Genomic DNA, 14,445 nt, shown 5'->3' on the forward strand with positions numbered 1-14,445 from the left:
CAGATGTTAATGGTCACATACACATAGTTAGATGTTAATGCGAGTGTAGCGAAATGCTTGTGCTTCTAGTTCTGACAATGCAGTAATATCTGACAAGTAATCTAACAAATTCACAACAACTACCTTATACACACAAATGTAAAGGGATGAATAAGAATAGGTACATATATATACAGTGGGGTAAAAAAAAACTTGCACAATTGGTGGCTGACTAAATACTTTTTTTCCCCACTGTATGTCTATGTTAGTGATGGCTGTTTAACAGTATGATGGCCTTGAGATAGAAGCTGTTTTTCAGTCTCTCGGTCCCAGCTTTGATCCACCTGTACTGACCTTGTCTTCTGGATAGTAGTGGAGTGAACAGGCAGTGGATCGGGTGGTTGTTGTCCTTGATCTTTTTGGCCTTCCTGTGACATTGGGTGCTGTAGGTGTCCTGGAGGGCAGGTCGTTTGCCCCCGGTGATGCATTGTGCAGACCGTGTTACCCTCTGGAGAGCCTTGCAGTTGAGGGCGGTGCAGTTACCGTACCAGGCCGTGATACAGCCAGACAGGATGCTCTCGATTGTGCATCTGTAAAAATATGTGAGTGTTTTAGGTGACAAGACTAATTTCTTCAGCCTCCTGACCTCACCTCCTCCCTGTAGACCGTCTCGTCGTTGTTGGTAATCAGGCCTCTACAACTGTAGTGTTGTCTGCAAACTTGAATATTTGAGTTGGAAGCTTGCATGTCCACGCAGATATGGGTGAACAGGGAGTGCAGGAGAGGGCTGAGAACGCACCCTTGTGGGGCCCCAGTGTTGAGGATCAGCAGGGTGGAGATTTTGTTTCCTACCTTCACCACCTGGGGGCGGCCCGTCAGAAAGTCCAGGACTCAGGATGCTAAACTTTTAATGACATTCTTGTTTGTCCAATTCATACCCTTATCGTACTGTTTGTACCTTTATTATGTTGATATCCTACTTTGTTGTTTTTACGGTTATTTCTATAGACTGATGTTGCAAGTGCAGGTCCCACATTGTTCAATGTCCTAAATGTTGGAAGATTGTTATTTCTATACTGTATCCCAATTCACAAACACACATGCTGTGTTGTTCTGTAAAGTAATAAAACAATACAATGTATTTAAGAAACAACAGCTCTTGCTCAATAGATTTGGATTTTTTTCCCTATCCCCTGCTAAACTGTGGCCTACTTTTCCTTCCTGGCAGCTACAAAACCCAAATGTAGTATGTATGTTGTCATGGTGAAAACGTGTTTCTTGTTTTCGATACAATAGATATCCAAGTACTTAATTCAGTCCCATGGGATGGGAATATTGATGGATGGATGCTTCAAAAGCAGCTAGTGATATTTAAACAGTGAATCCATGCTGGCTCAGAGAGCTGTTACATAACTGCTGTCAGTAGTACTCAACACAGTGGGGGTTGAGAAAGGGCTCAGGGCTGCTCATCACCGCCAGTCTGGCAGTCCTGCCTCTGGGTGAGATGCTTACAAAGTACCAGAGGACAGATGGCTGGCTACCGTGGCTATATACTATCACTGGCAGGGAGGGAGCGTTCCTGGAACACAGAGCTGCTACAATAGATTGTAAATGTGATGCTGATTTTTGCAGTGTGAAAAGGCCCATATATTATAGCAAGGAGGGGAGGAACGGATACATGCAGTGAAGAACTGTCTTTCAACCCACCTTTAGAATATGTGGGAGAAGGGACTTGCATGACTGGATGGTCAGAGAATACTGCAGTGATTATGGGGGAATGAACCAGCAACCCTACCTCCTGTGTAATAAGGGCCCAGACATCATGTTAGAAGCTGTAGTTTTCAGGTCTCTCCAGAGATGTTCGATTGGGTTAAAGTGCGGGTTCTGGCTTGGCCACTCAAAGACATTCAGAGACTTGTCCCAAAGCCACTCCTGCGTTGTCTTGGCTGTGTGCTTAGGGTCGTTGTCCTTTTGGAAGGGGTCGATGTTTTCAAATGGAGGAAGAGTAGTCAGCATAAATCAAAGATTGACAGATTACTTGTGTACATAGCTAGGACTGAAGGTATGCAAATTATGAATGACACAGTAGCTACCCCAACATTGAACCAGTATCTGGGCCGAGGAGGAGACGATGAGAATATGACCTACTCCAGTGCTAGCCTCTACACTGGCTTCCTGTTAAGGCAAGGGCTCATTTAAAGGTTTTACTGCTAACCTACAAAGCATTACATGGGCTTGCTCCTACCTATATTTCCGATTTGGTCCTGCCGTACATACCTACATGTACGCTATGATCACAAGACGCAGGCCTCCTTATTGTCCTTACAATTTCTAAGCAAGCAGCTGGAGACAGGACTTTCTCCTATAGAGCTCCATTTTTATGGAATGGTCTGCCTATCCATATCAGAGACGCAGACTCTGTCTCGACCTTTAGGTCTTTATTGAAGACTCATCTCTTCAGTAGGTCCTATGATTAAGTGTAGTCTGGCCCAGGGGTGTGAAGGTGAATGGAAAGGCACTGGAGCGACGAACCGCCCTTGCTGTCTCTGCCTGGCCGGTTCCCCTCTCCACTGGGATTCTCTCCCTCTAACCCTATTACGGGGGCTGAGTCACTGGCTTACTGGTGCTCCTCCATGCCACCCCTAGGAGGGGTGCGTCACTTGAGTGGGTTGAGTCACTGACGTGATCTTCCTGTCTGGGTTGGCGCCCCCCTTCGGGTTTGTGCCTTGGGGGAGATCTTCGTGGGCTATATTCTGCCTTGTCTCAGGGTAGTAAGTTGGTGGTTTGAAGATATCCCTCTAGTGGTGTGGGGGCTGTGCTTTGGCAAAGCGGGTGGGGTTATATCCTGCCTGGTTGGCCCTGTCCAGCGGTATCGTCGGACGGGGCCACAGTGTCTCCAGACCCCTCCTGTCTCAGCCTCCAGTATTTATGCTGCAATAGTTTGTGTCAGGGGGCTAGGGTCAGTCTGTTATATCTGGAGTATTTCTCTTGTCCTGTGAATTTAAGTATGCTCCCTTTAATTATCTTTCTTTCTCTCTGAGGACCTGAGCCCTAGGACCATGCCTCAGGACAACCTGGCTTTACTCATTGCTGTCCCCAGTCCACCTGGCCGTGCTGCTGCTCCAGTTTCAACTGTTCTGCCTGAGGCTATGGAACCCTGATCTGTTCACCGGACGTGCTACCTTGTCCCGGACCTTCTGTTTTCGAAGACAGCACCTGCTGTCTCTAACTCTGAATGATCGGCTATGAAAAGCTAACTGACATTTACTCCTGAGGTGCTGACCTGTTGCACACTCTACATCCACATCCGCATTATTGTTTGACCCTGCTGGTCATCTACGAACGTTTTAACATCTTGGCCATGTACTGTTATAATCTCCACCCGGCACAGCCAGAAGAGGACTGACCACCCCTCAGAGGATGGTTCCTCTCTAGGTTTCTTCCTTGGTTCCTGCCTTTCTAGGGAGTTATTCCTAGCCACCTGGCTTCCACATCTGCATTGCTTGCTGTTTGGGGTTTTCGTCTGGGTTTCTGTACAGCACTTTGTGACATCGGCAGATGTCAAAATAGCTGTATAAATACATTTGATTTATTGATGACCTATTCAACGTCTCCCCCTCTGCCCCAAACACACAGAACAGGAGAAAAACATAATTAAATGTATTACTATAAGAAAGTAGTCAATTATTAAAAACGACTATCATTGCATGCTCACCAATCAGTGAATGCAGTGAGCCAAAGATCTTGAATTCCTCGATACAGTTACTGTACTTTGGTACTCATTCACGAAAGTCACTCATTGGACGAACGGCGTTCGTTGCCTTTTCCGGTCTTCTCCCGGCAGCGGCAGTTACGTGCGTACCATTTTCTCCTACTGTTGCCGAAGAAACTCAGCTAGCAAGATAGATCTACAAAGTAAGGTTTTGTGGGCCATAATCTGGTGCTAGGTTATTGTAGAATATAGTTTTCCGCAACTATTGACGGTTTCAAACCCCGCTTTAATGGCGTTATAGTCAGAAGCATCGATTGTGTAAGCTAGCTAGCGTTAGCAGATAGCGGCTAATTTCCCGCATTTGTGGATCGACTGCCTTGGGATCCTCACATTATGGCCAACAACACTGTAGCCGGGAATCAGCAACAAGGACAGGCTGTGAACAAGATTGGCCCTAACCCTGGAAAACATGGCAACAACTTGCCTCTCTGGGGCAACGAAAAGACTATGAACTTGAACCCTATGGTCCTCACCAACGTGCTCTCATCTCCATATTTCAAGGTTCAGCTCTATGAACTGAAAACCTACCATGAGGTGGTGGATGAAATATATTTCAAGGTAACCAGACCGATGCTGGCTAACGTTACTATACTAGCTAAAGTTGGTTAGCTACCGTAGGTAGCGGTTTGAAGGTATGGGTAAATTGCTAACTTAACTGGCTAAATGGTTCAGTGACAGGTAGCTAGCTTTTGCTTAACGCTGTTTTTCATATTATAATTTGTCAGTATCATCTCAAATGGTTCCTAACGTGTTTGTTAGATAACTAACTTCGCTAGCGTGCTAGCCACCGCTAACCTGACCCTATTTTCAGTTCTGTTTACTCATTTGAGTGGGTTACAACGTTAGCTAGCTATGTAGTTAACTAGCTAACGTCTCTTAGGTTTTCCTCTACGGTCTGTAGCTAAGTGAACTGCTGATAATTAAAATTGTGTTGGAATTAACGTTACTGTAGCTAGTTAACGTTAGCTGGCTCGCCAGTCAGGTAAACTCTAGTGTTATGTTAGCCTATTAATACTCGCTAACTACATTTAGCGCCTAATTAGTATTGCTGATGAGATCTTTCCGTAGCCCGGACGCAGGCTCAGTCTTGAACGTGAACAAGCATCGCTTGCCATACGGTTTTGGAAACATAAGAAACGTAGCTATTTTTCATATCAGCGAGAAATTGTTCTAAAATTGTTAATTGGGGCGACCACCCGTGCTCATTAGCTATCGAGCATGCTCCGAACTAACCCAAAGGCCGGCAAATGGCGAATTTTACCGTTGAAAGGCATTGTATCCCCGTGGACCGGTTTGTACGTTCAGGCTGCAAAGGCGTCGATTTCCGCCTTGTCGCGATTTAATGGCGAGAAGGCAGTTAAAAAAAGGGAAGTGTGTGTACTTTATGAAACACTTTTCCACCATGGCTAATGCCTAGGAATGCTAGTCCCAGATGTTGCATATCGTGTTCAGTCAATCGGCGTGCCGAAGTCTGTTGTTTACCTCTGGCTGAACGCTGGGCACATCAGGAAGGAGCATTAGACGCTCTAGGATGGCAATAGGCATCCGAACACCTTTGTATAACACCTGTGTGTAACAAAAGAAAGCCGACAGAAACGTGTTGTAATTGAAACATGCTGTCGACTGCAACTGAGAAAGCCTGTTAAAAACAATGTACAGTAAGTATATATTTAGCATTTGTGAAATGATTTTGATGTGATTGGAAAGTAAAGGGCTGCAAAGGCGTCTTCCTGATGTGCCCAGCGTTCAGCCAGAGGTAACAACAGACTTCTGCAACCTGAATGTGATTCACATGCATTGATTTTGTCATGGTGTCACCGTGTTTAAAAAAAAAAAAAAATGTGTCTGTAGGTGACTCATGTTGAGCCCTGGGAGAAAGGCAGCAGGAAGACTGCTGGACAGACTGGAATGTGCGGAGGGGTAAGTTAGAAAGTACGTGCCTTTTGCCTCCCCCTGTTTCTCTGTCCCAGATGATGGGGGTAACAGTCACTCTCTGACTTATGTCTGATTTAATGGATTTAGCTGTCAATAGAATCAATGTAAGTTACATCCTGACCAGAGAAGCTATTCTCTGCCTAATTGTGTTCATAAGTGCATCACATACATTTCAAATTTTTTACATTATAGTCATTTAGCGGACGCTCTTATCCAGAGCATCTTAGTTAGGTGCACATACATGCATGCATGCAGACACACATACATCAAAAGTCAGTGGTTGATAGATGACAAACTCAAGCAATACACTTAACTTAGCTGTGGAGTAGGACCGTGTTGAAAAACGATAATTCCCCCCAAAACGTAGAGGTCCACTACAGATATATGTTAGGAACACTGGTCCCAAAAATGGAAAAACGTCTGACACATGAACCTCTGTTCTCAGGTGCGTGGAGTCGGGACAGGCGGCATTGTGTCCACAGCCTTCTGCCTGTTGTATAAGCTGTTTACCCTCAAGATGACCCGCAAGCAGGTGATGGGACTGATCACTCACAACGACTCGCCCTACATCAGAGCACTTGGTTTCATGTACATAAGGTACGACTCTTTTACATTTTGGTTTATGTAAAAGGCAAATGTTTGCACAAAGGATAGAACCTATTGGACTTGTTTTCATTTGGTTGTAAATACATTTCACTCACCCTGTTCTAATGGGTTGCAACCTCTTTGTGAAATGCTCAGCAGCCATTTTGCAGTGTATAGTTGCATGCCTAAATGATACCATTTTGTTCCAACATCTCTTTATTAATATGTTGTTACATTAACTACATGTCTTTTCTTGGAATAGAGGTGTTATATAAGATGTGTTCGCAGGCAACAGTAGGTAGTCTAGCGGCTAAGAGCATTGGGCCAGTAACTGAAAAGTTTATGGCTCGAATCCCAGAGCAGACTAGGTGAAGAAGAAAAAAAATCTGCCTGTGTCCTTGAGCAAGGCTCTTAACCCTAATTGTTCCTGTAAGTCGCTCTGGATAAGAGTGTCTGCTAAAGGACAAAAATGTAAAAACGGTATCTACCTTCAGATGGTTAACATCGGCGTCAAGATGCAGGCGGAAGTCAAAGACGTCTACATGTGTTATTCAATGGGATGCTCAGTAGTGTGTTATGTGTGCGTTTCCTCCAGATACACCCAGCCCCCTGCAGACCTGGTGGACTGGTATGATGGTTTCCTGGATGATGAGGAGGTATGTCCACACGGGTAATACTTTCATGTTTCTCTACCTTTCACTAACAAGTCTGGCATGATCCAAACTGTTGGCTCTCAGTTCTCTCCTCGTTGTGATGCTCAGAGCTGATTTTTCACCTTTGCCTTCATTTGGCTTAATTGTCCCCAGTCCCCCTCCCCCTGCGCAAAGTTGAGTAGTTAGGTCATTCACTCTGCTCTGCTGCCTGTTTTTGTCAGGGTAAGTATATTTGACGTAGAGTTGAACCATACAGTCAAATTCTGTTAACTAAAGGCATGCCCTTTGTGTTTGCCAAGATGCAATCAGGACTTGTTGCACAATAAAAAATCTAATTTACACAATTTGACATTTTACACTGAAATGTGTAACGTTGTTTCTCCCAGGCTCAGATTTTTATTTATTCTAATTAACACATTTTATTTTCAAATATAACTACACGTATATTTCAACACATAAATCCATTGCTTCGTTTTCTTTTCTCTGACACCCTCCTACTTAAAGGTGCTACACAGAATTCTTTGGGGAATTTTTGCATTGTAATTCCAGAAAATGTCCTTAATTAACATATGTCACTAATTATGGAATGATAGTCTTTCACAGTATTACTTATCCTCCAGTGTTGTGATTGGATATTCACATAAGCTTTTCTAACTTTGTGGCTGTGTTATCTAGTGGAAATCGCTGCCATTTCCTGGTTGCAGAAATTCTGCAGTGTTTCCTCAGTTTCCGTTTATTTGAGAAAACAAGCACTGAATAGTGTAGGTAAGCATTGTGCCATTTATATCACTGAAATATTTTTTTATAACAACAAATATTGTTTTTACAGCTGAAGTTGGTGGTCCAAAACAAAAGTTACTTTCAGTTTTGGTCCACCAGTTTCAAACAGCTGTAAAAAAAAATATATATTTATATATTCATTTTATATTGAAAATGCATTTCACAGTGATTTAGATGGTACAACGACTCCCTACACTATTGTGCTTGTTTTCTCACATAAACTGAAATTGAGCAAAGAGTGTTTGGGGGGGGAAATCCAGACATGAAATGAAAGCCATTTCCACTAGATAACACAGCCACAAAGTCAGAACAGCTTTCCCAGTTTGACAACAGATGCCACTCCGGTGGGAGAAATCAATAGGCACTTATATAACAGCCAATCACAACGCTGGTGGGTAAGTAATACTGTGAAACACTATCATTCCACTATTAGCACCAGATATGTTAAGAGCATTTTCTGAAATTACAATACAAAAAGATCCTATGTGTAGCACTTTTTTAATACAATTGAACAATTTTCTGAGGAGAACTTTGTAGTAGATGTTCAGTGCATTCGGAAAGTATTCAGACCTCTTGACTTTTTCCACATTTTGTTACGTTACAGGCTTATTCTAAAATGGATTAAATTGTTTTCCCCCCTCATCAATCAACACAACACACAACCCCATAATGACAGAGCAAAAACAGATTTTGTTTGTTTTTGTTCATTTGTAATAGGACATTTACATAAGTATTCAGACCCTTTACTCAGTACTTTGTTGAGGCAAATTTGGCAGCGATTACAGCCTTGGGTCTTCTTGGGTATGACGCTACAAGCTTGGCAAGTTCAAGTGCGGGCTCTGGCTGGGCCACTCAAGAACATTCATAGACTTGTCCCGAAGCCAGTCTTATGTTGTCTTGGTTGTGTGCTTAGGGTCGTTGTCCTGATGGAAGGTGAACCTTCAACTCATTCTGAGGTCCTGCGCGCCCATGCGCAGGTTTTCATCAAGCGTCTCTCTTGTATTTTGCTCTGTTCATCTTTCCCTCGATCCTGACTAGTCTCCCAGTCCCTGTCATTGAAAAACATCCCCACAGCATGATGCTGCCACCACCATGCTTCACCATAGGGATGGTGCCAGGTTTCTTCCAGACGTGACGCTTGGCATTCAGGCCAACGACTTCAATCTTGGTTTCATCAGACCAGAGAATCTTGTTTCTCATGGTCTGAATTCTTTAGGTGCTTTTTGGCAAACTCCAAGCGGGCTGTCATGCCTTTTACTGAGGAGTGGCTTAAGTCTGGCCACTACCATAAAGGCCTGATTGGTGGAGTGTTACAGAGATGGTTGTCCTTCTGGAAGGTTCTCCCATTGCCACATAGAAACTCTGGAGCTCTGTCAGAGTGACCATCATGTTTTTGCTCACCTCCCTGACCAAGGGCCTTTTCCCTCTATTGGTCAGTTTGGCTGCATGGTCAGCTATAGGAAGAGTCTTGGTGGTTCTAAACTTCCATTTAAGAATGATGGAGGCCACTGTGTTCTTGGGGACCTTCAATGCTGCAGATTTTTTTTGGTGCCCTTTGCCAGATTTGTGCCTCAACACAATCCTGTCTCAGAGCTCTACAGACAATTCCTTAAACCTCATGGTTTGGTTTTTGCTCTGACGTGCACTGTCAACTGTGGGACCTTATATAGACAGGTGTGTGTCTTTCCAAATCATGTCCAATAAATTGAATTTACCACAGGTGGACTCCAACCAAGTTGATGAAACATCTCAAGGATGACCATTGGAAACAGGATGCAACTGAGCTCAATTTAGAGTCTCGTAGCAAAGGGCCTGAGAACTTATGTAACTAAGGTATTTCTGTATTTAATTTTTTTGTATAAAAGCCTTTTTCACTTTGTCATTATGGGGTATTGTCTGTAGATTGATAAGGGGGGGGGAAGTATTTAATCCATTTTAAAGTAAGGCTGTAACGTAACACATACTTTCCGAATGCACTGTATCCTCTCTGTGCATTCAAACCTTCAATTGGCTGGATATTGTTTGTCAGACTGTGCAACCAGGCCTACTTTCTTGTTCTGATGCAATATTTTAACCTGACATCCTCTGACATCCTACCCAACTGGCTAATTCCCATGTTCTCTTCTTTAGATGCCCCTTGTGCAGCAGGTGAATTGGATAATGTATCTCTCAGCACTGTTGGTTTGCGTGTGTGAGTGCAAAACGGCTGTTCTCTACCCATTCAGACCTGGTCTCTCTGTAGTTGCTGTGCACATACCTACCTACCTACATGCCTCCACTCTGTACTTGCACTGTGGCCAGCGTCTCCCTGGACTGTCGAGAGAACTAGGAAGGAGGAAGCAAAAAACGTTCCTTAACCCTTATTTTGTTGCCTGCCTACGGATCCATCTCAATTGTCCATCTCAAGTCGCTTCCTCTCCTTGTCTCACCCCCATCTTTACTTCCTCTTTTAATGCTAGTGCAGATGGAGGAAACGATGAGGAGAGGAAGCCACTTTAGACTATTGAGATGCAACCCAGGGTGTTTTCAGTTATTTTGCTAACATATCGTTGTGTAAGAGAGCTCACAGTGTAAGTACAGACATTTCAGGACAGCCAGACAGATTAAATGAGAGAAACCATTTTTCCATTTCCATACTATTATTTCCTATAGTCAGTATCAGGCACTAAGTTGTATTATAAAGCAAACACATGATAAGGATTGATATGTGAGCATATTAAGCTAGATGAAATCAGAGGTGAAGGTTCAGTACTTGGTCATCACAAATTATATTTGATTTCTAATTGAGTCATGGAGGCAAGTGTTAAAAAAACAAGGGACTAGGAAGATATGCTGAATAAATATGATAATGAATGCAATGTCTTTTGTAGTTCTGTTTTGCATCTGTGTGTGTTAATAACGTTTTCAATTACCCCCCCCCACCCTCTATGTTCTCAGGAGCTGGATGTGAAGGCCGGAGGCGGCTGCGTTATGACCATCGGTGAGATGGTCCGGTCGTTTCTCACCAAGCTGGAGTGGTTCTCCACACTCTTCCCACGCATCCCGGTGCCTGTGCAGAAGATGATTGACACACAGATGAAGGCAAGGCCCCGGAAGGTTCCTGAGAAGGTGGAGGAGCCGGTTGAACCTGTGCCAGAGGAGGGACGGGCGACAGAAGGGCGTAGACGCTCCCGGTAGGAAATGGATAAAAGCCATTCCGAAGAATATTCTGTATTATGTGGATCGCATCTCTGTCAATGAGGGAGGGTTTTTGCTGTTCATGAGGCTGATATTTAGGTTTGTTTCTGTTTTTCTATTGGTCAGGAGCCCCAGGAGGTCCCCCAAACGGTCGAGGAGCAGGAGCCACCACCGCGAACGAGAGCGCCACGGCCCAAGCTTCGACCGCGAGCTGGAAAGGGAACGTGACCGCCAGAGGAAGGAGAGGGAGGGTAAGGACGGGGACAGGAGAGGAGGGGACAGGGAGAGGGAGAGAGGGGAGAAAGAGAGGGACAGGGGAGGAGAAAGGGAGAGGCGACGGTCCAGGAGCAGGGAACGCAAGGGAGAGCGGAAAGACAGGGAGAAAGAAAGGGAGGGGGGTGGGGAGAACGACAGAAGCAGGAGGAAAGACAGGGGCAGTGACAGAGGGAGGGAGAGGTCCAAGGACAAGAGGAGCAAGGGAGAGACTGAGGACAGGAGACACAAAGAAGAGCGGGATGAGAGGAGGGGGCACAGGGAGGAGAGGAAGGCCAAGCGCTCCAGTCGGAGCGGAAGCAGGGAAAGGAGACACAAGGAGAAGTCCAAGAAGAGAGGAGAAGTCCAAGAAGAGAGTGGAAGCAAGAGCAGGGCTGAGGTGGGGGAGAAGGAGAAGAGCAGGAAGAGAGAGCGCAGCCATGAGAGGGGGGAGGGCGAGCAGCGCTCACACAAACGCAGCCGCAGCAAAGAGCGGAGCCACCGGCCACGAGAGCCCAGCAATGGGAAAGACCACGGGAAACACAGAGAGCGCAGAAGGAGCCAGAGCATGGATAGAGGAGAGAGGACGACACAGAGCGCTAGGGCAGAGTCCCCTTAGCTCATCACAGCTCTTCTCTGCCTTTCTCTCTTCATTCATTTGTTTTACTTGTTCGTGTAGTCTGCCACGTATTATTAAAAAGAGAAGAAAAAAACATTAGCACGAGAAACTACCTGGACTTGTCTTTGGCCAACGTAATGTTACTTTATGTAGATCTTTCTATCTCTCTGCCTTTCTCCTCCCTTTCTAGACCAGCGTTACTTTTCATTCGAGACAGTTGTATTAGAAAAAAAAATGCCATTTTAAGTTTTATATGGTTTTGTCTCTGGAAAGTTCCAAATTGCTTTGTACATACGGGTCTGAGAATGTTTTAAATCCTACAGAGCAACCTCCAAAGGTGAATTTGTACCATGCACTGAGCCGTACTGATATTGTGCTGTGTTTGGTTAAGTGCTCTGTTGCATTTTGTTTTCTAATTAAACAACTTTTACAAAAGGAGACGCTGTGTGGGGTGATTATGGTTTTGTTGAGATGTAATTCTTAAAGCTGTAATTCCTTATTCATTTACACAAGTACTCCTCTAAAAAGGTTTTATCTGGTACGATCTCACTCGATTACACGAGTACTCCTCTTCAAAGCACTTCCAGATCTAGGGGATTGTATACCATGGTTATAATGTACTGCTGTAATGTCTGCTAAATAATGGACTACCGTAGTGTGCTAAATGACTAAATAACGGACTACCGTAGTGTCTCCTAAATGAAGAAATGGACTACCGTAGTGTCTGCTAAATAACGGACTACCGTAGTGTGCTAAATGACTAAATAACGGACTACCGTAGTGTCTCCTAAATGAAGAAATGGACTACCGTAGTGTCTGCTAAATAACGGACTACCGTAGTGTCTGCTAAATGAAGAAATGGACTACCGTAGTGTCTGCTAAATGAAGAAATGGACTACCGTAGTGTCTGCTAAATTAAGAAATGGACTACCGTAGTGTGCTAAATGACTAAATAATGGACTACCGTAGTGTCTCCTAAATGAAGAAATGGACTACCGTAGTGTGCTAAATGACTAAATAACGGACTACCGTAGTGTCTGCTAAATGACTAATGAATAATGGACTACCGTAGTGTGCTAAATGATTGAATAATGGACTACCGTAGTGTCTGCTAAATGACTGAATAATGGACTACCGTAGTGTCTGCTAAATGACTAATAAATAATGGACTACCATAGTGTGCTAAATGATTGAATAATGGACTACCGTAGTGTCTGCTAAATGATTGAATAATGGACTACCGTAATGTCTGCTAAATGACTGAATAATGGACTACCGTAGTGTGCTAAATGACTGAATAACGGACTACCGTAGTGTTATTCTAAATGACTGAATAATGGACTACCGTAGTGTCTGCTAAATTAAGAAATGGACTACCGTAGTGTGCTAAATGACTAAATAATGGACTACCGTAGTGTCTCCTAAATGAAGAAATGGACTACCGTAGTGTGCTAAATGACTAAATAACGGACTACCGTAGTGTCTGCTAAATGACTAATGAATAATGGACTACCGTAGTGTGCTAAATGATTGAATAATGGACTACCGTAGTGTCTGCTAAATGACTGAATAATGGGCTACCGTAGTGTCTGCTAAATGACTAATAAATAATGGACTACCATAGTGTGCTAAATGATTGAATAATGGACTACCGTAGTGTCTGCTAAATGATTGAATAATGGACTACCGTAATGTCTGCTAAATGACTGAATAATGGACTACCGTAGTGTGCTAAATGACTGAATAACGGACTACCGTAGTGTTATTCTAAATGACTGAATAATGGACTACCGTAGTGTTTGCTAAATGACTGAATTGCGGACTACCGTAGTGTGCTAAATGACTGAATAATGGACTACCGTAGTGTCTGCTAAATAACGGACTACCGTAGTGTCTCCTAAATGAAGAAATGGACTACCGTAGTGTCTGCTAAATAACGGACTACCGTAGTGTCTGCTAAATAATGGACTACCGTAGAGTCCCCTTAGCTCATCACAGCTCTTCTCTGCCTTTCTCTCTTCATTCATTTGTTTTACTTGTTCGTGTAGTCTGCCACGTATTATTAAAAAGAGAAGAAAAAAACATTAGCACGAGAAACTACCTGGACTTGTCTTTGGCCAACGTAATGTTACTTTATGTAGATCTTTCTATCTCTCTGCCTTTCTCCTCCCTTTCTAGACCAGCGTTACTTTTCATTCGAGACAGTTGTATTAGAAAAAAAAATGCCATTTTAAGTTTTATATGGTTTTGTCTCTGGAAAGTTCCAAATTGCTTTGTACATACGGGTCTGAGAATGTTTTAAATCCTACAGAGCAACCTCCAAAGGTGAATTTGTACCATGCACTGAGCCGTACTGATATTGTGCTGTGTTTGGTTAAGTGCTCTGTTGCATTTTGTTTTCTAATTAAACAACTTTTACAAAAGGAGACGCTGTGTGGGGTGATTATGGTTTTGTTGAGATGTAATTCTTAAAGCTGTAATTCCTTATTCATTTACACAAGTACTCCTCTAAAAAGGTTTTATCTGGTACGATCTCACTCGATTACACGAGTACTCCTCTTCAAAGCACTTCCAGATCTAGGGGATTGTATACCATGGTTATAATGTACTGCTGTAATGTCTGCTAAATAATGGACTACCGTAGTGTGCTAAATGACTAAATAACGGACTACCGTAGTGTCTCCTAAATGAAG

At 43.6% G+C, this 14,445-nt stretch overlaps 1 protein-coding gene across 1 annotated transcript; it reads left to right on the forward strand.

The window, feature by feature from the left end:
* Positions 1 to 3,783: 3,783 nt before the first annotated feature.
* LOC109874987 (pre-mRNA-splicing factor 38B) lies at positions 3,784 to 14,178 on the forward strand. The gene is made up of 6 exons (XM_020467103.2): positions 3,784 to 4,309; positions 5,603 to 5,671; positions 6,132 to 6,283; positions 6,867 to 6,927; positions 10,642 to 10,877; positions 11,008 to 14,178. The coding sequence occupies exons 1-6, from the start codon at positions 4,085 to 4,087 to the stop codon at positions 11,750 to 11,752; spliced, it is 1,488 nt and encodes a 495-aa protein (XP_020322692.1). The 5' UTR covers positions 3,784 to 4,084; the 3' UTR covers positions 11,753 to 14,178.
* Positions 14,179 to 14,445: the final 267 nt, after the last annotated feature.

The sequence above is a fragment of the Oncorhynchus kisutch genome, linkage group LG30, assembly GCF_002021735.2.
Source record: "Oncorhynchus kisutch isolate 150728-3 linkage group LG30, Okis_V2, whole genome shotgun sequence".
Lineage (NCBI taxonomy): Eukaryota > Metazoa > Chordata > Actinopteri > Salmoniformes > Salmonidae > Oncorhynchus > Oncorhynchus kisutch.

Coding starts and splice junctions, on each gene's coding strand:
- LOC109874987 (XM_020467103.2), top strand. CDS start 4,085: ATGGCCAACAACACTGTAGCCGGGAATCAGCAACAAGGACAGGCTGTG. Junction 4,310..5,602: donor TGGATGAAATATATTTCAAG/GTAACCAGACCG, acceptor ATGTGTCTGTAG/GTGACTCATGTTGAGCCCTG. Junction 10,878..11,007: donor GAAGGGCGTAGACGCTCCCG/GTAGGAAATGGA, acceptor TCTATTGGTCAG/GAGCCCCAGGAGGTCCCCCA.